This window comes from Tupaia chinensis, unplaced genomic scaffold, assembly GCF_000334495.1.
Source record: "Tupaia chinensis unplaced genomic scaffold, TupChi_1.0 Scaffold000709_2, whole genome shotgun sequence".
Classification (NCBI taxonomy): Eukaryota; Metazoa; Chordata; class Mammalia; order Scandentia; family Tupaiidae; genus Tupaia; species Tupaia belangeri.
This window is the reverse complement of record NW_006160233.1, coordinates 307,043-331,655: the sequence shown is the minus strand read 5'-3', so window position 1 is coordinate 331,655 and position 24,613 is coordinate 307,043. Positions and strand designations below refer to the sequence as shown.

General features: G+C 38.8%; 1 protein-coding gene across 7 annotated transcripts in view; it reads left to right on the top strand.

Annotated features, from left to right (window-relative positions):
• The window catches only part of LOC102485105 (glycine N-acyltransferase-like protein Keg1), a 47,503-nt gene that overhangs the window by 10,390 nt on the left and 12,500 nt on the right, over positions 1–24,613 (top strand). For 3 of the 7 annotated variants that reach the window (XR_001371320.2, XM_006160874.3, XM_006160877.3), the window contains exons 1-6: positions 2,780–2,952; positions 6,261–6,356; positions 8,885–8,992; positions 12,212–12,338; positions 14,191–14,362; positions 15,211–15,416. Coding sequence is in view for 6 of the 7 variants with exons in the window: in XM_006160874.3 (XP_006160936.1) it covers positions 6,279–6,356; positions 8,885–8,992; positions 12,212–12,338; positions 14,191–14,362; positions 15,211–15,416 (691 nt within the window). In the remaining variant the exon portion in view is untranslated. Of the gene's footprint in view, positions 1–2,779; positions 2,953–6,260; positions 6,357–8,884; positions 8,993–12,211; positions 12,339–14,190; positions 14,363–15,210; positions 15,794–24,613 lie in introns of those variants that run through there. The other 4 variants (XM_006160873.3, XM_027776737.1, XM_027776739.1 and 1 more) reach the window with 4 other exon arrangements.

Here is a 24,613-nt window from a genome sequence, read left to right as displayed (position 1 = left end):
GGAATCTGGGGAAGCAGCGTCAATGGTTTAAGAACCACCATGTTCCCTGTGCTCAAATTGCTCATGAACTTCCCTTAGTTTACTCACAGTGAAGCAGACCCAGGTCCTCCTGCATCGGACCCATGTAGTAGCCCCCCTTGCTTCCAAGATCTCTGTGACACTCATCCATCACCTACCTACATTGCTTCTCCTGGAACTCCTAGGGTATAGATTTGGAGACTATTGCCAATTTTGCAGGGGCAAGGGAGAGACATACAAATTTCTGTGTACTGTCACTTTCTTTCTATGGCCTTTCTTTTAGTAATCACCAAGTGGACTCTCCTCATTAGCTCTTTAGAGCGTATCCTCTCCTCTGCTTACTGCGTTATAAGTACAGGAAACACACAAATCATATGAGGCATCAGGTTCAACCCAACATACGTGATATATCAAAGAGAGTTTCTAGGATAAAGACTAGCTCTGTTAGCCTGTCCTCTTCCAGTTCCTACTCCAGAGGAGATAATCTAGTGTTGCTTCTAAACACCATAACCCCCAAACTTATCACAACTCCCAAAAAACGAACAGATTTTTGTATTCAATTATGTAAGGGTAAGCTAAATGGTTTACTATAGGAAGAGCATGTGAAGAGAAGGTGGATGCACCCTGACCCAGGGAGATGGGAATTTTTAAAGAAATGGTAAGAGTTGAAGGGGAGGGGAGTATAGCACGGATATCAACTGTTCCAGCTGACTTGGCACACTAGCTGTTATTCCATTTTTTTTTGCTGCTCTAAGAAAATACTAACACTGGATAATTGATAAAGAAAAGTATTTCTTACAGTTATGGAGGCTGGGAGTCCAGGATCGAGGCACCTGCAGGTGACTGATGAGAGCCTGATCTCTGCTTTTGAGATAGCCTTTGTTGCTATATCCTCTGGAGGAGATAAACACTGTGTCCTCAAATGGAAAAAGGACAAAAAGCAAAATGGGGGCTTAGCTAGTTTTCCTCCAGCTCTTTTAAAAGGTATTAATCATATCTATGAAGGAAGAACCTTCATGGCCTAATAACCACCAAAGGATCCCACCTCTTAAAGCCTTTGCATTAGGGAATCTGTATGAACATGAATTTTGGAGGGGACACAGCCTTCAAACTATATTACTTCAGGATGCCTAAACTCTAGGAAGTTCAGACAATTATCTTATGCAATAGTTGATTGTTGGTGGGGACATCACAAGAAATATTCTTCTAGGTTTGGTCAGGTTAGCTGAGACAATTTCCTGACTTAACGCTTCAAGAGAAACAGCATTTACTACCAGTATTGGGCCTCAAAGAGAGCTCTGGAATGAAGGTATTCACTTGAATTAAAACTGATTCCCTTCTAGTTCACCTAAGGGTAGACTTAGATTATAGACTTAAGGGTGAACATGACAACCCACTCTACCCTACAAAAAAAAAAAAAAAAAGAAGAAAAAAAAGACTAAGGTTTAATTTTCTGGCTCGTCAAGAGAATAGAGACTCAGTTTAGAGCCAGGTTTCTTGGCCTTGATACGATGACATCCATTGGATAATTATGGATAATTCTTGCTGTGGAAGCTGTTAGCATGATCCCTAACCTTTTACTCACTAGATGCCAGCCATATATTCAGCCCCAGTTTGGGCAACTGATAACATCTCCAGATATTGACAAATACCCAGCAGAGGCACAATATCCTCTGACTGAGAATTGCTGGTTTAAAATAGTGGTTCTTAATCTTCAGCATATGTCAGAATTGTCTGGCAGGCTTGAATCATGGGGCCTAACCCCTAGGTTCTCTGATTCAATAGATCTTTGGGGAGAGCCCCAGAATTTATATTTCTAACAAATCGCCAGGTGATCCCGAGGCTTCTGGTCCTAGGACCATGCTTTGAAAATCACTGAATTAGAGGTCAGCAGGTGGCCTCATGGTTAAGGAGCTGGACTCCCTCATGGTTGACCATGGTTGAGTCTCAGAGCCAGCGGCTTGATGCTGGGTGTGGTGTGTGCTTGCTCAAAATGCTGAGAAGGGAATGGAAGAGAAGGGATTTTGGAGTGGCCATTCCCAAGGGGGTGATTTCTCACTACTGTCTGTCTTTCTGGTGAGCACACATACTCTATAGAAAAAAACTCTCAAAAAAGAAAAGAAAGAAAATCACTGATTTAGAGATATAACAGTACCTTTGTTTCCCAGCTTACCTCTGCTATAGGTAACCAGGGAGGGAGAACTGAGGAAGGATGTGTTGCCTACAATGATGAATATTCTGGAAAGAAAGGCTGGGATGACCAGCAGGTTAAGGCACTGGACTCCCACTTGGCCAACTGCAGTTTGAGTCCTGAACTTGGAGACTTGAAACTCATACCAGATGTATGTGTGCGTGCATGCCCAAAATCCTGAGAAGAGAATGGAGGAGAAAGGATTGTGTTATGGCCATACTCTTTCGGTGGGGGAGATTTATCATTTTCTCTCTGTCTCTGTCTCTCCACTGAGCACATACGCCCTATAGCAAAAAATCTCTCTGAAAAAAAAAGAAAGAAAGAAAGAAAGAAAGAAAGAAAGAAAGAAAGAAAGAAAGAAAGAAAGAAAGAAAGGAAAGAAAGGCTGAGACAACATACACAAGCAGCCTCCCAAACTTGCAAATCATCTCCCTGCACATTAGATCTAGAGGGAGAAACTTGGATGTCATTGAACTTCATGCCAGCTGTTTTTGCTTTGTTTTCTTCCAGCTCAAAAGAACAAGGTCCACATTAAAATTTTGGGTTTAGCAATTTCTGTTGACCATTTACTCATCACAGAGCTGCAGGTCCTAGCAGAACATGGTAGGACATTAGAAAAATCTGCTGCTGCTCATTTGTTCCTGGCAACTTCTCTGAGTATATACAACTTTCCCGGTGAAGACTCATCTCACAAACGAGAACCACTGCTTTGTGACCCTTTGTCCTTTTTCTCCCACTGTGAGGTAGGAAACATGTAATGCTCTTGTTGGTTTAGATAGGAAGTGCTGAGCTTTTTAAAAGAAACTTATGCCGGGGGAAGGGGGTCTTCAAAAAGTTTATGAAAAACTATGTGTGGCTTTCAAAATTTTCATATCAAAATAAACTTGTACTTATTTATTTATTTTTTATGTTTTACATTCTATTGCTTGTCTTTACAGTATACATTTATTTTTCCAACACAAATACCATGCATGTTTATCGAGCCAAAGATATTATCATATACATTATCATCAGCAAATAGCTTCTCGTTTTTTGTCAATTAAGCAGAATTTTACTCCTTTTTTTCCTTCCCTTTTCCCCTCCCTTCCTTCCATACTAAACGTTTTTTTCACATTTTATTGATTCATGAAAGATCTTAAAGTTTCCACAAAGCTAGACTCTAGTGACAAATGCATTGTAATTTTCTTCTGAGACATTTTTTTCTCTTTTCATTCCCCCTTTTACTAAAGAAAGTTATAAACCAATTTATTTGCAAAAAAAAAAAATTAGATTAATCTAAATTTGATCTGTTATTTGCACAAAGACCCATAAGAATTCAATTACTGATATAAGACAACAGATACTATTGTATTATTGAACTTATGCAAATAACCATTCTGCTACAAAATAAGAATGCTCACAAATATTTTCCAATTGAAAAGGGGTCAGAAGGAAGACAAGTTTATGTTATGTTTCAATTTAAAAAATTCTTTTTTTAACAAATTGCTGAACCCAAAGGCTCAAAACAAAAAATCCTTAAATCTGGAAGACAATGCATAGAAGAAAATCAGTAATGTTTTAGAAAAAATTATAGAATTATATTTGACCAGTTCAATCTCGTGTAATCTCTCTTTTGTTGAATTTGCAGTGTTACTGTGGTCTGACCTTTCTATTAACATTCAACATTATTATTGATATTTCAGAATTTGTTGCTACCATTAAGTTGGCCTTTTTCTTGGTCATTTGTGTTCTTTTATTTGTCTTAGTTTTCCTGATATAGTACTTCCTTCAGAAATTCTTGAAGAGCTGATCTACTGTTGGTAAATTCTTTCAGATTTTGTTTTTCTGAGAATGATTTTATCTTTTCTTCCCATATGAAAGATAATCTTTCCTGATACAGTATTTTTTTTTCTTTTTTTTTTTAAATTTTTTTTGGAGAGATTTTCACTGTAGGGCGCGTGCGCTCACCAGACAGACAGAGAGAGACATAGAGACAGAAAGCGAGAAATCACCCCCCAGGGGGATGGTCACGCCGCAATCCCTTCTCCTCCATTCTCCTCTCGGGATCTTGGGCACGCACGCACACGCGCCCGGCGTGAGTTTTTTTTTTAAGCCACCGGGTCCGGGACACGAACCACGGTCGACTACGTGGGAGTCCAGCGACATAGCCATTACGCTAACTGCTGGTTCCCCTGGTACATCATTTTTGATTGAAATTGTTTTTCACTTAACACTTTGAATATATTTTCCCATTCTTTCCTTGCTCTCACTGTTTTCAAAGAGAGGTCCAATGTTAACCTGATGGATTATCCTTTGAAAGTAACTTGATGTTCTCTCTTGCCAATTTTAGTATCTTGTCTCTGTGATTTTGGTCAATCTGGCTATGATGTGCCTTGGAGAAGATCTTCTTGGCCTGATTCTATGTGGTGTCCTTTGTATTTCTTGGGTCTGGATATTTGAATGCCTCTCTAGGTTTGGAAAGTTTTCTCCCAGGATTTCATGGAATAGATTATCAATGTCCTTATTAGTTTCTTCACCTTCTGGGATACTGATTATCCAGATGTTTGGATGTCTAATGGTGTCTAGTATTACTCAAATATTCTCCTTTTGGGGAGTTATATTCTTAATCTTTGTGGTGAATTTTTCTGGGTCAGAGGTTCTATCTTCTACATCTGAGATTCGATCTTCTGCCTGATTTAATCTGTTTTTAATACTTTCAAGGGAGGTTTTGATTTCCTGTATTACAGCCTTCATCTCTAACAGTTCTATTTGATTCTTTTTCATGGTGTGTATTTTCTCTTTCAGATAGTAGAACTTCCTCACCTCCTGGAACTCATTGTCTCTTTTCTCCTGCATTTTCTGGAGTTCATTGTCTCTCTTCCTTTTCATCTCTGTGCTGTTCTTCACAGAGGGGATAGAAATCTAGAGTGACTATACTTTTTCTCCCTTTACCAAGATAGTTATTTTAAATTGGGGCCATTTTTGTTTGTTTGTTTGTTTTGTTTTGTTTTTAGAGAGATTTTTGCTATAGGGTGCGTGTGCTTATCAGAGAGAGAAAGAGAGACAGAAAGTAATAAACCATCCCCCAGAGGGAATGGCCACATCACAATCCCCTCTCCTCCATTCTCCTCTCAGGATTTTGGGCATGCATGCACATGTACCCAGTGTGAGTTTTAAGCCACTCATTCCAGGGCTTGAATTGCAGTTGACTGTGTGATAGGCCAGCAATATAACCATTATGCCATCTGCTGGCCCCAGATTTCAACAGATCTATCTCATCTGTCACCTCCCCAGGTTTAATAAAATTGCACAGGTCTAGATCCTATTTATTCAGCGTTGCTATGATCTGAATGTCTGTGTCTGCTCAACATTCATATGTTGAAACCTAGTGCCCAAGGTGATAGCACTAGGAGTTGGAGTCTCTGGGAATTGATTAGTTCAGTGGGGTAGTGCCCTTAGAAAAGAGACCCCAGAGAGCTAACTTGTCCCTTCCACCATGTGAAGAAACAGCTAGAAGGAACCATCTATAAACCCTAAAGTGGACCCTCATCAGACATTGAAACTGCTAATGCCTTGATCTTGAATTTCCATAACTGTGACAAATAAATTCTTGTTGTGTTCAAGTTGCCCAGTTCATAATATTGCATTGTAAGAGTCTGTTATAGTTTGATTGTTCTTGAAAATTCACATGTAGGGACTTGGTCATATTGTAAAGGTGTTAGGTGAAAACTTAATGCCTTTGTGGGGTCCTTTGAGTAGGACGAAGCCATAGTGTGGGGGACTAGGATTGAGTTATAATGAGTTTATAAGAGGGTAAAGAAGACCAGAATAGGCAGAAACTTGTGGACAGCTGTTCTGCCCAAGATCCTGCCATCTTTCACGTCATAACTTCACCAGAAGTTAGCCTCTGGACCTCAGACTTCCAAACCATATGCTAAATAAACTTCTATTTCTTTATAAATCAGCCAGCCTCAGATATTTATGCTGGCAATTGAATGGCATACTAAGACAAAGTTCTAAACAGAGTGCGATATATTTCACATTCCTGGATGCTTCTTGCTCCTCTCTCTAGACTAAGGTACCTTCCAAGATGTTTCACTTGCAAGGTCAACAGAAGTTGCTGCTGTTAGAAAAATCCTTGAGGAGCTGCCTCCCTGAGTCCTTAAAGGTGAGAATGACATATTCTAACGAAAACAAAGAGCTGTATCTTTCTGTTTAAGAGATGCGAAAGAGAATACCTTTACTGACTGGCAGATATGCACTCATGCTACATTTCATTTAGTTTACTTTTCTCTTTGTAAGGGAAGCATATTATGCTTACATCCCAGAAAAAGGAAACAAGTCCCAGTAATGTGACTTGCACATTGGCATATGGCCAAATATTTTTGTATACTAACTCAAAAACATTTCATTGCTTATTTCCAAAAAGTGTTTCATGGTAACAATGGAAGTTTTCCCTGATTTCCTTTAAAATGTTGATGTAAGAATATATGGGGAAACTGAAAATTTTGTGAAAACATAAAATTAAAGTATGAGTTTATTTTGGTACAAAAAGATTGAAATATATGGGTAGGTTTTTCATAACACACATTTTACGTAAACTTTTTAAAAATTATCTTGTACTAATTTTTAAATATTTGTGACAGATGAGAGATTAACCATTGTATGCCTTATTAGAACATATAATGAGTTGGGAACCAGCAGTTAGCGTAATGGCTATGTCGCTGGACTCCCACGTAGTCGACCGCGGTTCATGTCCCAGACCCGGTGGCTTAAAACTCACACCGGGTGCGTGTGTGTGCGTGCCCAAGATCCCGAGAGAAGAATGGAGGAGAAGGTATTGCGGCGGGACCATCACCCCTGGGTGGGGATTTCTTGCTTTCTGTCTCTCTGTCTGGCGAGCGCACGTGCCCTATAGCAAAAACCTCTCCAAAAAAAAAAGAACATATAATGAGTCAAATTCTATTTCATCAAAACTCTAAAGATTGTGTGTCATCCAGAAGAAACCTAGAAATGGTTATACATATATGACCTATTTCTTATTTATTTCTTTTAGGTTTTTGCCATAGTGCATGTGTGCTCACTAGAGAGAGACAGAGAGAAGGAAAGTGAGAACTCATTCCCCAAGGGGAATGACTGTTCCACAGTCCTTTCTCTTCCATTCTCCTCTTGGGATTTGGGGTACACATGCACATGCACCTAGTGTGATTTTCAAGATCCTAGATCCAAGACTTGAACTGCAGTTGACCAAAGGGGAGTCCAGTGCCTTAACCACCATATCTCCTGCTGGCCCCATTTAATTTTTAATTTTTAACATATATAAGTGATTACTGAAAGTAGTAACTGGTTATTTAAAAGCTCTCTTTCTGCCTAAATATAGAAGCTGAATCTATACAGGCCAGTCCACCACCAGCACCAACTGGGACTTCCAGGGCCTTGGACAATGTTGACATAGACATTGTAGTAACATCAAGCACCTCTTGGCCTTAACTTATCCATTACTGGGTTTTATTTAGGAACTCATGCAAACCTAAAACACCCTTATGAGGATATTGCTATTTTCCATATGTTATATACAGTTAATCTAAGGAAGAGAGCACTTGAATAACCTGTGTGACTAGTTACTGCTGGGACCATGGAGATAAGTTACACAGCCTATTTCAAGTCTCCTTAGCCCACCTGCATGTTTTGAGCAAAACAGAACCTCAAAAACAAATGCTAGCAAAAATACCAAGGAAATGAATCACCCATACTTTCCTATTGGGAATGTGAAATGGTACAACTATGCTAGAAAAACAACTTGTAGATTTCTTTAAAAACTAGACATACAGCGATCATATAGCCAGCAATCATACTCTTGAGCATTTGCCCCAGAAAAATATAAGTTTACGTACACACTAAAATATACACAATAATGCCTATGACAGCTTTATTTGAAATAGCACAAAACTGGAAACTATCCAGCTGTCCATCAGCAGGAGAATGGTTAAATAGACTGTGGTACATCCAGACTCTGGAATACTACTGATCAATTAAAAAAGAATGGACTATTGATATTTGCAAAATCCTAAATGAATCTCCAAAGAATTACGCTGAATAAATAAAGTCAGTCCTGGGGCCAGCGGGTGGCATGGTGGTTGAGGCACTTGTCTCCCGCATGGCCAGCTGTGGTTTGAGTCCCAGACCCGGTGGCTTGAAACTCACACCAGGCGAGTGTGTGTGCATGCCCAAAATCCTGAAAGGAGAATGGAGAAGAAGGGGTTGCAATGGAGCCATCACCTCTAGGGGGTGATTTCTTGCTTTCTGCCTCTCTGTGTCCCTTTGTTTCTCTAGCAAGCACATGCGCCCTATAGCAAAAATCACTCTTAAAAAAATAAATAAATATGTACATCACTGAAATTTCTCATTTTTGTAAAATCTGTTGTGTCTATGAATAGGAGAAAATATATTAAAAGATATTATTAAATTCTATTTTTTATACTTTATATTCATACATTGTATTAGTTTGAATATTTTACTATATACACACTTTAAAAAGATATTTTTATTGAGGCAAAAAAGTAACACCTAAAAACTAGTTGACAGAGATGCTTATTAGATACCTGCCAATCATAAAATTTCCATGGTATTACAGAAAAAAGCCTTGTTTTGGTCAAACATGAGACACTTTGTTGTCCCTCTGTTGAAATGCTGCAGGTTTATGGGACTGTCTTCCACATGATCCAAGGAAACCCCTTCAAGCTAAAGGCCTTGGTGGACAAATGGCCTGATTTTAACACAGTGGTTATCCGCCCTCCTGAGCAGGTAAGATGCCAGATATGGAATGAATACGCCTCTATGTTCATACTTGATATGTGTCTACCATGGGCCCATTAGATTCAGAGGATACAGAAATAAATAATAGTGATGGCTGACAACTGCCTGTGCTCAAGAAGCTCACAACCTGGAGTAGAACACTGAATTACAAAGTCTACAGATAAATTGCAGCACACTATGGAATGTGCAGACGTATGAGCCAAATCCACTGTAACACAGGGAGAAAGCTGATTAAAAGTGTATGTGACACACTCTCACTGATTCAAAAGATTCCCTCAACCAGCATTCTGCTGATACTAAAGACCAAACATCCTTTGCTATTTCTTGCATTTGGTCCATGGGAATTAGAGGCAACCAATGGAAGATTGTGCTTTTGTTTGTTTGTTTGTTTGTTTTTAAGGTTTTTGCCATAGGGTGCATGTCTTTCTCACCAGAAAGAGACAGAGAGAAGGAAAGTGAGAAGTCAGCCCTTAAGGATGGCCATGTCACAATTCTTTCTCCTCCATTCTCTTCTCGGGATTTGGGATACACACTCATACACACCAGGTATGTTTTTCAAGTTGCCGCATCTGGGGCTTTAACTGCAATCGGTCATGGAGTCTAGTACCTTAACCATGCCACCTGCTGGCCCAGATTGTGCTATTTTAAGGTCATTTTGATGACATAAGAGGAGGTTAATCTTTTGTCATAAACATTAAAAGAACATTGACTAAACTTCTATACTGTAGTAAATAAGATCCTGGTTCCAATTTCAACTATTATCCTATGGGGAAAAATATTTCTTATCTTTAAAAAAACATCAGCCTTAAACCACACCAACTTCATCATCCTAGAGCACAACTGCTCATTATGATAGTTCTCATCAGCATGTTGCACTGTATTGTCATCAACTGTCACCAATAAAGTCAATGAAACAGGCCAGAAGAAAAAAAATAAACACTTGTGGTTGAGGTCCTAGGAAGAGAATCAGAGTGGCTGCTTGACGGAATTTTCACTACAGTTAAATAGTGAAGCTTAATAATTTTGTAAAGGGTAGGATAAAAAATAAATGCTATTTCCAAAGAAGGACAAGAACAATTGCAAGGCATAGGTCTGAAACAGCAGAGGATTAAGGAAAATCAATGGCAAAATAACATGGTTAAAATATGTGCTTATATTTTGTATAATAACTTTGTTAAATTAATGAAATTAAATAGTTAATATATTTCAAAAGTAAAAAAATGTGTAATTATATTATAAGGTTTTGGTTTAAGATAAAATTGATAAATATTAGAAATACCAAAACATACAATATATTTTTTAAAGAACTATTTATTTAATTCTATTTGTTATTTTCAATTTGACCAGAGAGACAGAGAGAGAGAGAAAGAGAAAGCGAGAAGAAAAGCCACCAGGTTCCGGACTCAGATCACGGTTGACCATGTGGGAATCTTAATGCCTTTAACCACTATGCCATCTGCTGGCCCAAAACACAATATTTTAAAATTCGCTATATGGTGCATCATGTGCTCACCAGAGAGGGACAGCGAGATGGAGGAAATGAGAAATCACTCTCCAGAAAAAGTGGCCATGCTTCTTCCCTTCTTCTTTTGGGATTTTGGGCATGCAAGCACACATACTGGGCATGTTTTTCAAGCCTCTGGATCTGAAACTCAAACTGTGGAATTGGTCATGGGAGACCCAGCTGCGTTAACCACCATGCCACTGGTTGGCCCCACATTATCATCTTTGTATACTTATTTAGAAGTGGAATTAGTAAAAGTATTATTCTAAAAACACCAAATTAAATAGCAAATTAAAATGAAGACATTTTACTTATTAATAGAGACTTGAATGAGAAATAATATTATGTGAGCTACTTTAAAAAATCCAATCTTGAAAATAAAGTTGGATTGGAAATACCATTGCTGAGTAGGAAGTATGTTTGTTGAATGTCTTCCAAATAGTGGAGGAAAAATAATTTTCTGATTCTGCACTGGTTGAGGTAATTTTTTTCCTCTTACCCATTTCTGCAACCAGATAATCCCATCTGAGGTTTCATCTATTTGCTAGATATATTTGAATAAATATGTTTCATCTATGTGCTAGATATCTTTGTTTGAAGGAACTGCAGTTTGTTTAGTAATAATAGAATTTTTTAAAGAAAGCACATTTAGTTCAACGTTTTATTTGGCTTCACCAATTAGAGAATGATATGCTAATCCTATTGTCTCTATTGGATTTAATAATGACCTAGTCAGAGCCTGTTTTCTAAAAATCTTTGCATTAGAACAAGACCTACTCTTTCAGATAAAGATTTTACTGGGTCATTATTATTTTAACTCTTCTTCTTGGGACTTACAGAGAAATACATAAAAATTATTTCAAATGGACTATCTTTGTTTGATTTGAATTTTTAAAAAATGTTGCTAGAGGGTGCATGCACTCACCAGACATCGACAGAGAGTGAGAGTAAGAGAGTAAGAAAGCATTCCCAGTGGGGGATGGTAATGTTGTAATCCCTCCTCTGTTTCTTCTCTATAGATTTGAACATGCATGCACACATGCCTGGCATGTTTTCCAAGCTGTGGATCCAGTTCTTAAACTGCACAATTGGCCTTGTGAGATCCAGTCACTTTAACCATCATACCACTGACTGGGTCTGAATTCAAAATTTTAAAGCACTAGCTAAGTTTGGACTTATTTGTATTGAGGACATTTTTCATTATTAATTAAATAAGGGATTTATTGACTTGACCACATAATGTAAATAATTCGCAAAGGAATTTATATACTGTTAATAATTCCTAAACGTAATATTCCAATAGAAAATACTGATTTTAGAATATAAAAATATCAGGTTGACCTTGTGGCCTAGTAGTTGAGGGAGCCAAATCCCACATGGCCAAACTCATGATTGGAGTCCTGACCCTGGTAGCCTGGAAAACATTCAGGGTGTGTGTGTGTGTGTGTGTGTGTGTGTGTGTCCCAGATCCTGACAAGGTGGAGAAATGGAGAGGAGACTAGCAGCATGACTATGTTCCATTGAGGAGGAGGGCTTTCTCCCTCTTCCTAACTCCCTCTGTCTCTGTCTCTGCCAAGTGCATGCATGCAACTTTGAGCAATAAAAATATATACATATCATAAGATAATGGAATACTAAAAATCAGTATGATAATCACCAAAAATAAACATTTTGATTGATTCTTCTTTTCCTAATCCAAACAGGAGATGACGGATGACCTTGATCACTATACCAATACTTACTTAATCTATTCCAAGAACCCCCAAAAATGTCAGGAATTCCTTAGCTTGCCAGAAGTCATCAACTGGAAACAACATTTGCAGATTCAGAGTAAGACAACTGTGATGTGTGCTAGTATTGGGATTTCCTTTATCTCTATTTGCAGGGTCACTTTTTACCTTGAACAAACACTCCTATATCCAATATGCCTTTCCTCTAAGCTCTAAGCATCCAGTTTGCTCTCCTTTCCCTGTCTCCACTACAATCACCTCCATAAGGAATTAAAACTTTAAGACCGCACTGTCTGAGGTTTACATATGAAACTGTGAGCAATACGATTTCTTATGTGGTGAGAACTCATGATTCATTCTCTGGTTTGGGAACAGAGCTTTCTCTCTGTCTCATCTCTATTTAATCACCCTATCAAATTTAAAAAGGAGAATTTCAGTGGTTAAAAAATATGCTCTTCAAAGGAAGTCTACCTAAAATTCCATCTTGGTGAGCCTGTTATTAGCTGTGTCATCTAGGGTGAGTAACAGTTTTCTGTGGGCCAGTTTCCTTAGGTATAAAAATAATTATAATAATACCTAAAATATACAGTATTTAAGGATAAAATGAGGTCTTGGGAAGAGTATTTTTGCATAATTCTGGTTTTATTAGTTATGTTTTCAAACAATTCCCAAATCTCAGCTTATAATAGCAATTATTTCTTAGTCCACAATTGTGTGAGTCAGCAATTTATACTGTGCTCAGCTAGGCATTTCTTCTACTAGCCTCGCCTAGATTCATCATGTGACTGAACTCAGCTGGAGGGTTGTCTGTGAGCTAGAAGGTCTAGGTTACTCATGATCCCAAGACAGGCTGCTAGTACTAATTTTGTGTGTACTAGTTATTGACTGCAGTGATGGAAGTGGATTGGAACAAATGTAGAAGTCACAGGGTTCTCAGGGGCAGCAAGAGAAGGGAAATCTCAATGCACACTTTTTAAGACTCTTACTGAATCACATTTGCTATTTTTTCCATTAGCCAAAGCTTAAAAAAAAGCCTAGGAGGGAAAATCAGGGTAGTGAGGTAGGAACTAACCAGGATCATGATAGCAATAATGCATTGCACTGGATGCAGATAAATTGTGGAACATATTTTAGTTACTATGCTTATACATTCTCTCCTTTGATAGTCAAATGTACTGTGATGTATTCAGGACTTGTGGGATTATCCAAATCAAATTTGAAATTTAATAAAAAGTGGAATTAGGTAGCCATTAAAAGCCTATGTCATGGGAACCAGCAGTTAGCGTAATGGCTATGTCGCTGGACTCCCACGTAGTCGACCGTGGTTCGTGTCCCGGACCCGGTGGCTTAAAACTCACGCTGGGTGCGTGTGCGTGCGTGCCCAAGATCCCGAGAGTAGAATGGAGAAGGGATTGCGGCGTGACCATCCCCCCTGGGGGGTGATTTCTCGCTTTCTGTCTCTATGTCTCTCTCTGCCTGTCTGGCGAGCGCACACGCCCTACAGTGAAAATCTCTCCAAAAAAAAAAAAAAAGCCTATGCCATGAGTGAATACAGCATTTGAGTGACTTTAAATCCATAAACTTTCCAACATTGAATAACTTTTCTGGAACATTAAAATAAATATATCTTAGGACCAACAGTTGGCGTAACGGCCATGTCACTGGACTCCCATGTAACTGACCGCAGTTTGAGTCCTGGACCTGGTGACTTAAACTCACGCCAGGCATGTGTGCGTGTGTGCCCAAGATCCTGAGAGGAGAATGGAGAAGGCATTGCAGCTAGGCCATTCCCCCTGGTGGATGATTTCTCACTTTCTGTCTCTGTCTTTCTGGCGAGCGCACGCCTCCTATAGCAAAAACCTCTCCAATAAGTAAGTAAATAAATAAATAATATAAATAAATAAATATATCTTATGTGTTATTTCATATGATTCTTCCTTTTCCCCACCTAGGTTCACAGTCCAGCTTGAATAAGGTGATAGAAGATCTCGTAGCTATTAATTTGGGCAAGGTCAAGCAAACCCAATGCTTTCTCTACATGGTAAAGGAGACAGCAAAGAAGTTAAAACCTTCCTTGTTAGATGCAAAGAACTTAATACTGAGCAGTGGCAAACCTAAGTGCCTGTAAGTTCGATAGAAGTCACTCAGCCCTAATCACATGTCTTCAAGCTTCTGATGTCTCTAGACATTCCTTTGCTTGTGGTTACTACTTCAGTCTCTAACCCCACCTGCACATGGCCTTGTCTGTGTTCCTTCACCTCTTTTGTCTGTTATAAGGACATTGTCACTTAAGACTCACCAGGTCTAGAATGATCTCCTGCTGAGATCTTTAACATAAGGATTCTAACATCTGCAAAGACCCTTTTTTCTAAATAAGTTCACATTCACGTGTTTTGGGTAAAAATATCTTTGGGGGTTTGGAGGAGAGAAGGAAGGCACCATTTAAACTCTTATACCTTAGAACTTCTCTCCCTGCCTTTGCTCTGGCCTTCCTACTGTTTTCTGCATAGTCGGAGTAATCTTTTTTAATGGTAAATTAGCCATATCCCTTGCAAGCTTTTTCTTTTATGTCAAATGGGGATCGTACTACTTAAGTTAGCCAACCTGGAGAATTATGGCCAAAGTCAAATGAAACAATTGTGGCTGATTTTTGTGGCGTACTTACTACCTTCCAGGTGCTGGCTCTAATTGCCTAAATCCATAGGCTCTTTTAAGCCTCCAGTGATTCTACAAGGGAGGTGTGTTTGTCATCCCTAGTCGTGAGACATGGAAATGGAGGAGATGAGAGATGGAGGTCAAGACCAGCTCTAAGTCACATACATGGCATTGATATGAACCTGGGCAGTCTGGCAACAGAGCATACCCCTTAGTTATGCTCCTATTTGTCTCTCAGGATAAGCTGGGGGAAATATATGTAATATTTCATTATATTTGTGATAGTAATGATTGTCTTCTTCCCTTATTTTCATTAGCAACCAAGAGATGTTTAAATTCTCATCCCTGGATGTTACCCACGCTGCCTTGGTGAATAAATTCTGGCATTTTGGGGGCAATGAGAGAAGCCAGAGATTCATCCGGCGCTGCATCCAGACCTTCCCCAGTTTCTGTCTGCTGGGGCCAGAAGGGACTCCTGTGTCTTGGACCCTGATGGACCAGACTGGAGAGATGCGGATGGCAGGTACCGTGCCTGAGTATCGGGGCCATAGTCTCATATATCATACCATCTATTTCCAGATCCAGAATTTGAAAAAACTTGGCTTCCCCATGTACTCCCATGTGGATAGGGCCAACCGCACCATGCAAAAACAGAACCTCGCCCTGGAAACTATTATCTTGCCCTGTGACTGGAATCAGTGGAATTGTGTACCTCTATAAAGCCAGCTCCAAACATAAGACAACAAGCCCTAATAAGCCCAAACCTAGAGCTGTGCATGTGGCTGGAGAATGAAATGTAATGGATTGAACTTAGCTCTGGGAAGCAGTGATCTGGTACACCAGACAGCCTGGGTCTCTACCTCCAAAGAGCTCACAAATTTTCCCTTAGTTTCTTCAATATTAAGCTTTTTTATTCCTGCGCCCAGGTCATACAGCTCCTGCATTTCCAAGATATTTGTGGTATGTTTAAATAAGTCACATGCTTGCTTTTTAATCCCCCCCTCCCAGAGGGCCTGTGTGCTCACCAGAGAGACACAGAGAGGAAGAGAGAGAAAGCACCCTTAATGGGGGTGTGGTCACATAATTTCTTCTTCATTTCTCCATCCTATCAGGATTTGGGGTACATGCACTCATGCTTGGTGTGCTTTTAATCCCCTGGGGGTGGGATTCCAACAGTGTGGTCAGTCATGTGGTATCTGGCCCTCATCAACCACTAGGCTACAGGGACAGCCCCAGATCCATGCGTTTCTACATAGCTCTTCCCATAACTCCTAGCTCAGTGACTCTTTACCCTTTGGACATGGGTTCTATAATTGTCCCCATGGCTGTCTATGGCTTTTCTTTTTCTTTTTCTTTTTTTGGAGAGGATTTTGCTATAGGGCGCGTGCGCTCACCAGACAGACACATAGAGACAGAAAGCGAGAAATCACCCCCCAGGGGAGATGGTCATGCTGCAATCCCTTCTCCTCCATTCTCCTCTCGGGATCTTGGGCACGCATGCACACGTGCCTGGCGTGAGTTTTAAGCCACCGGGTCCGGGACGCGAACCGCAGTCGACTACATGGGAGTCCAGCGACATAGCCATTACGCTAACTGCTGGTTCCCTCTATGGCTTTTCTTTATTGGCTGGAGAGTGGCCTGAGTAAATCTCTGAAAAAAAAAAATGACCCTTTCTCAGTACGTTTTAAGCCTTGTATCATAATCATGAAAATATATTATACACACTTAACACGTGTGCACATACACAGTATGCATGATGCAATGGAATTACTTTTAAAAGTCTAACTAGCATTACTATCATTGTTTGCAAGTCATACGCAGGAATGAATATCAGCATTTCTTTATAGATCCCTCTCCCTTGTCCCCTTACAATGAAGAAATTTTTTGAATGTGGAAGCTTAATCTACATGGTCCATGAAAGGACGTAAATGTAGGAAAGGAGGAAGTGAAACACTTGAACCTAGGGAGGTAGATATTTATTATCAGGTACTATGGAAGGTTTTATGAGGGATGGAGACTGGGTCCCACTTGGGAGCAGTCTACTGCTTTGAGATACCTGACCCCACCTTGGTGCAAATGAGGGAGATATGGAGGTCTGGAGATGGAGGGAGTCACCAGAGAAGTCCTATCTCAATCTCCCTAGGATGACTGTCCCAACAGCACTTGAAGGGAACAACACCTACTCAAAGGAGGAAGGAAAGAAAGGGCATGTCACCAGTTTGAAGTCTGGGACCATCACAGCCCAATTCTTTAGCATATCAAAGTAACAATTATGCTTTGGGGTTTTTTTTTTAATTTTTTTGCCTGTTTTGTATTTATGTTTCATCAGTGTACATCTGTATATCACACCAAATGGTTTTTCCAAGCATAAATAGAGTGTATATTAGTCCAGTCAAAAATATTACCATATACATCTATACTTTACTAGTAGTCAAAACACCACCCTCAGAACTTTCCTGAAATCAGCAAGGATGGGGCGCCTTTAGGACACTAAAGAAAAGGACAGGGAGCTTCCTGACACTCAGAGAAAGAGAGATCATAGGATGCCAGGAAGACACATGGAGAGAGAAAGAGAAACAGAGTAGATGTCATGATACTTGAGTTATGGAGAGATTGCCTCTTTTTTGTTTTGTTTTGTAGAGATTTTTGCTATAAGGTATGTGTGCTCACTGGAGAGACAGAGAAACAGACAGCAAGAAATCACCCCCCGCCCCAGGGGGGGATAACCATGCCACAATCCCTTTTCTCCCATTCTCCTGTCTGGATTTTGGGCACATCCTGGTTTGAGGTTTTTTTGTTTTTAGGTTTTTTTTATTTTATTTTATTTTATTTTATTTTTGAGAGAGAGAGAGAGAGATTTTTTGCTCTAGGGTGCGTGTGCTCACCGAAGAAACAGAGAAACAGATAGTGAGAAATCACCCACTGTGAGCCTGGCCACGCCACAATCCCTTCTCCTTCATTCTCCCCCTGGGATCTTGGGCACGCACACACATGCACCCAATGTGATTTTCAAGTCCCCAGGTCTGGATTTGAACCATGGTTGGCCATGTGAGAGTCCAGCAATGTAATTGCTATGCTATCTGCTGGCCCTAAAAGACTTCCTAATAGGTTAAATTTTGTCACAAGTTACAAATATGTAAAATAAGAAGTATACCAAACTATTTTTAGGCTAAAATATTAGTACTGTGGATTTGATTCTCTTAGATGTTTGTATATTTCATTCCATTTCTTATAAGGATAAAAATACATGCTCAGGCCAGCCAAGTAACATAGTGGTTAAGGTGGCTATATCCCACATGGCTGACTGTGTGGTTCTAGTCCCAGACCCCATGATTTAAAAAAACAAACAGGTTGGGACCAGGAATTAGCGTAATGGCTATGTCGCTGGACTCCCACGTAGTCGACCGTGGTTCGTGTCCCAGACCCGGTGCCTTAAACTCACACCAGGTGTGTGTGTGTGCGTGCCCAAGATCCTGAGAGGAGAATGGAGGAGAAGGGATTGTGGTGTGGCCATCCCCCCTGAGGGGGAGATTTCTCGCTTTCTGTCTCTCTGTCTCTCTCTGTCTGTCTGGCAAGTGCACGTGCCTTATAGCAAAAATCTCTCAAAAAAAAAAAAAAGAAAAAAAACAAACAGGCATGTCTGTGCATGTGCCCAGAATCCCCAAAGGAGCATGGAGGAGAAGAGACTGAGGCATGGTCATCCTCTCTGGGGATTGCTTTTTCATTTTTTTCTCTCTTTTTCTCACCTTCTATTTCTCTCTGGCAAGTGCGCACACCCTATAGTAAATTTTAAAAAAGAAAGAAAGGAAATAAAAATTCATGCTCACTAAAAAAGGTTTTATTACTTCAGATTATTGAAGATATTGACTAACAAACAGGAGACTAGCAGTCTGTCACCATGATGGGACATAATGACCATGATACATAGATGCTATATCAGTAGTTTATAACTTCAAGAGGGAAGTGGTCACCAAATCTACCTCCCAGGTTTAGGACATTATCCAGTTCTTCTGTCTATTCAGATGCATGGTCTTGAAAAAGTTTAGAGAAAATACAAAATTTTTGCACCAAAATAAACTTATACATTAATTTCATTTTTCCTCAAACTTTTTGAAGTCTTTGTACAATTATTCAGCTCCATCAGGCCAATCAGTTGATTGAGTTTTAGATTATTCACATATATAAATATATTTCTCAGTATACAGTTGATCCTTGAACAACAGAAAGATTAGGAGCACTTACTACACAGTCAAAAATCTATTTCTTCTTTCCTTTTTAGAGATATTTTTGCTATAGGGCGCATGCACTTGCCAGAGAGACAGAAAACGAGAAATCATCCCTCAGGGAGGATGGTCACACCACAATCCCTTCTCCTTCAGTATCCTCTCGAGATTTTGGGCATGCATGCACACATGCCTAGTGTGAGCTTTAAGCTGCTGGGTCCAGGATTCGAACCATAGTCAACTATGTGGGAGTCCAGTAATGAAATCATTACACCATCTGCTGGTCCTCCAAAAATCTATTTCTAACTTTTAACATAACTACTAATGTTGGCCAATATCATTACCAAAAACATACAGCCAACTAACATATTTCATTTTTTATATGGCTTATAAGCCATATTCTTAAAGTAAGCTAGAAAATAGAAACTGTTTTTAGGAAAATCATAGAGAAGAGAAAATCATTCATCATTTTTATTGAAAAAAATCCACATATAAGTGGACTTACTTCCAGCCCACATTGCTTAAAGGTCAACTGCTAAAGTAGAACACCTTAAGTTTGACAGGGTCCTAAAAAGTGTAAATATAAAGACATTCGTTGCTGATAAAATCTTTTTTCTTTATATGCTTAGAACCATGCAGCTACTAAAGATATTTAAAAGGAAATCTGGTAGGATTCTGGGTGTTCCATTTGGCTTTATCAAGTTGATCTAACACCTTTGGATGTAATTCTACTGTACTCTCTCTTTGAGCTGGAAAACATCTAATTAAGGGGACCAGCAGTTGGCATAATGGCTATGTAGCTGGACTTCCATGTAGTTGACCATGGTTCAAGTCCCCCTGGCTTAAACTCCGGCCAGGCACGTGTGCAGGTGTGTCCAAGATCCTGAGAGGAGAATGGAGGGATTGTGGCATGGCCATCCCCCCTGGGGGGTGATTTCTCGCTTTCTGTCTGTCTGTCTCTTTCTGGTGAGCACATGCACGCTATAGCAAAACATCTCAAAAAAAAAAATATATATATATATACATAATTAGGTAAACACCTCAAGCCAATTAGTCTAAATTACTACCAACATCATGTACCCTGATTTGGTATGTTGAGAAAACCACAATCTCATTCACGTAGTATGTCTAACATAATTTTAATCAATTAATAAGGAAACAACTATTTAAACCCACATTTGGGATCATCTAAAAAGCATCAACTTGTGCTTTATAAAAATGTCAATGTCATGAATAAGAAAGACAATCTGAAGAACGATTTCAGATCTTAATAGTCTAGACAGATGGCTGACCCTGAAACCGAGTGGTTAAGGGAAGCTGGATCCCACGTAACTGCTTGTGGTTGGTGTCCCATCCCTGGCAGCCTGAGAAACGCACTGGGAACTCGTGAATGTCTGTCTCAGATCTCAACAGGAGAGAGAGATGACAGAGAAGGGATTACAATGTGTCCATTTCCCACTGTGTTGCTTTCTCCCTCTCCTCTCTTTGGTGATGGCAAAAGCCTCTAATAACTAAAAAAGAAAAAACAAATATATAACAATTAAATGCAATGTGTGATCATGCATTGGAAGCAGTCAGAAAAATAAACAGCTATGAAGGGTGTTATTAGGTTAATGTGCAATTTTTTAAATGAACTGTGTCTTAACTACATTGTGCTTATATCATTTTTTTCTGCATTTAATCATTGTATTGTGGCTATATGAAAGACTGTCATTGGGTCTTGAAGATACATGCAATATTTAGGGGAGAATGGTCATGATGTCTGAAGATGCACTAAATGTTAATAATTGTGAATGTAGGCAAAGAGTGCTCATTTTATAATTCTCGAACATAAACAGGTTTGAAATTGTCTAAACATATACATTTTTAAAGAGAGTTGTTTAATATCAGAAACTTTCTGATTTTTCTTTAGTAAAATAAATGAGCCAACACTTGTCATCAACTTCTCTCAGATTCGTCTGTGCTATTTTTTTCTCTGTTATTGTCTGTGTGTCACTGTGGACTCAGATTTTATTTTTTACCTAATTTATTTATTTACATTTAATCGCATCTTTACAGTGTACACTTCTTTTTTCAGTCAAGCAAAGATAGTACTCTATAACTTATCAGCAAATAGCTTCTCAGTTTTTGTCAATTAAGCATTCTTTTACTTGTTTTTTCCTTCCCCTTTCCCTTCTCTCCCTTCCATACTAAACTTTTTTCCCACATTTTATTGATTCACAAAACACCTCAAACTAAAAATATGGACAAAGCTAGAATCTAGTGACAAGTACACGGTAATTTTCTTCTGAAACTTTTTTTTAATTAATTAGTTAATTTACATTAATTCCCTGAGCATCGTCACAGCATACAAAATGTGATTTCCCATCCAGAATATACTACATAGTGGCTTAATCATACATGTTTTCATCGATAATTTTCCATTTCTAGTTTCATATACATATATGTGTATATATATTTTACCCCTATTTCTCACCCTCTGCCATTTCCCCCTCTCCTCCCACACTATCTCAGGTGTCTACAGTTGTTTTCCATTCCTTTTTTACTCACATTTTATTGATTCACAACATTTCTTAAATAATCTAACTACTTTCAATAGCAAGTTCAGCTGGTATATACATATCTATGAATACATGTCTGACTTTAGGCATGAAAAGTCTGAATAGAATGAATATACTATAAGGTAGCACCTAGCTGATGCTATATAGCTTACTACAGTCATTAAACAGGTATTTTTTAATATATATTTTTTTATTTCAAGAAAAACAGTTTTAGCTTTAATAAATCAAAGAAATGCTAAGGAGCTTAGCTTAAAATTTAAAGCCAGGAACAGGTTAGGATTCTGTTCAAATAGTAGGTACATGAACCTATCAGCAGCTCTAGACAGGACAAAAATCCTTAAAAGCAGAAAACAAAGCCTAGAAGAAAGTCAGCAATGTTTTAGTCAAAGGTCAGATAATTCTATTTCACCAGTTCAGTCTCATGTACTTAATCTTCTGTTGTGGTTCTATCTTCACAATTAAATTCTGGCATATAATATTCAACTCCAGACTGGTCCCTACTTGTCCCTATTGGCCATTTCCTTAGTTTTTGAACTCTCATTTCTTTGTGTCTGTATTTAATTTTCCTGGTATGAGAACTTCTTGGAGATCTGGTCTGGTGTTGGTAAATTCTTTTAGGTTTTATTTATGTGAGAATGTTGTCTTTTCTTCTCATATAAAGGATAATCTTGCCAGGTACAGTATTCTTGGTTGAAATTGCTTTTCTCTTAACGCTTTGAATTTATTTTTCCAATCTTGGAACAATGTCAAGTCACCCCAGAGTTAAAATACACAACACCAAATTATTAGCATCCATGCACATTTCAGAAAAAGATATGGAATTAGGGAAGATGATAAGTGGGGGCATGACTAACTCTTGTAGGCTTATATTCATTTCTTGTTTTTGTTTTTGTTTTTTTTTGCTATAGGGCACATGTGCTCGTCAGACAGACAGAGAGAGCCAGAGAGACAGAAAGCAAGAAATCACCCCCTCAGGAGGATGGCCATGCTACAATCCCTTCTCCTCCATTTTCCTCTCGGGATCTTAGGCACGCACGCACACGCGCCCGGCGTGAGTTTAAGGCACCGGGTCCGGGACAAGAACCGCAGTTGACTATGTGGGAGTCCAGCTACATAGCCATTACACTAACTGCTGGTCCCGATGTTACTCTCTTGCTAATCTTAGTATCTCATCTTTGTCTGTGGTTTTGGTCAATCTGGCTATAATGTACCTTGAAGAATATATTCTTGGTTGATTCTATTTGGGGTCTTTTGTGTTTCCTGGGCCTGGATCTTTGAGTGCCTCCCTAGGCTTGGAAAGTTTTCTTGCAGGACTTCATGGAATAGATTATCAGTGCCCTTATGAGTCTCTTTGCCTTCTGGGATGCCAATTATCCAGATGTTTGGACCCAGCGGCTTAAAATTCATGCTGGGCACATGTGTGTGTGTGTGCCCAAAATCCCAAGAAGAGAATGGAGGAGAGGGAATTGAGGGATGGCCATCCCTCCTGGGGGTTAATTTTTTGCTTTTTGTCTCTCTGGTGAGTGCATGCACATTATAGAAAAAATCTCTTTAAAAAATCTACTATTATTATTTTTTTTTAAAGCACCATTTGGTCATCTTTAGTGTATGTAGGAAAATGTCATCAGTGGCTGCTAAAACCAATTAAGTAGAAGGCTGATAGGTTTTAAAACTGTCACTTTTCAATTCAAGTGTTATATGATTTTACTTCATTCCCTTATCTTTTAATTTATACTTCTTCCTCCTTGCAGTGAAAATATTGCTTCCTAGTAATATTACCCTCATTATTTAAGTTATTAATGTGATTATTTTATTGCCTAACCATGTATTCATGTATACATATTCCATAACAACATCAGCAAAATTAATAACAATGTTATTACTGACAATATTCTTTTAGCTTTCTTTATATTTACCCTATTTATCCTTTGTATATATCACACTAGGAGCATAAAATTAATTGCAATAATTTATTTCTGTGTGCTTTAGTCATCAACCTAAAATATAATTTACTTTTGCTTCATTTTACTTTTGATGATAAGAAATTGATTTTTAATCTCATATTTAAGAAAAACATTTATATGATTTCAAAGTCAACCTACAATACAAGATGCAAAGAAGTCTAATTACCATCATTGTCCTTTGTATCTTTCTTTTATTCTTCCTATGCTAAGTATCTACTAGTTTTTGGCTTACCCTTCTACATTTTTTTTTTTTTTTTTTTTTTTTGGAGAGAGAGATTTTTGCTATAGTGTGTGTGTGTGCTCACCGGAGAGACAGAAAGCAAGAAATTATCCCCCAGAGGGGATGTCTGTGCCCCAGTCCCTTCTTTCTCATTCTCCTTTGGGCAAACATGCACATTTGCCCAGCAAGGGTTTTAAGCCACCAGGTCCAGGACTCAAACCATGGTCAACTACATGGGAGTCCAGCAATGTAACCATTACACCATCTGCTGGTCCCACCCCTTCTACTTTTTAATATTATGTTAAAATGAAGCAAAATATACACACTGTTCAGTGCTTGCTTTTTTTTCCTGAAACATATGTCTCTGAAATATATTTCTTCTCACCCTCTGCAATCTACCACCCTCCTTCCGCACTATCTCAGGGGTCCACAGTTGTTTTCCATATAATATAAAAATACATTAATAATGAACATATTCCTCATTCTCTTTTCCTTTTCTACTCCATCATAAGAATGTGCCATAGTTTATTCAACCAGTAATATACTAGTCACGGTTCTCCAAAGAACCAAAAGTGTGAGACAAGAGATGTAGATGTAGATATAGTTATAGATAGATTTGTTGTAAGGAATTGACTTATGTCACTCTGGAAGCTAAACATGTCCCAAGACCTGTAGTCAGCAAGCTGGAGACAGACCTTGGAGAACTGATGGCTTACATTTCAGTCTGAAATCAAGAGAAGTTACCCGTTCCA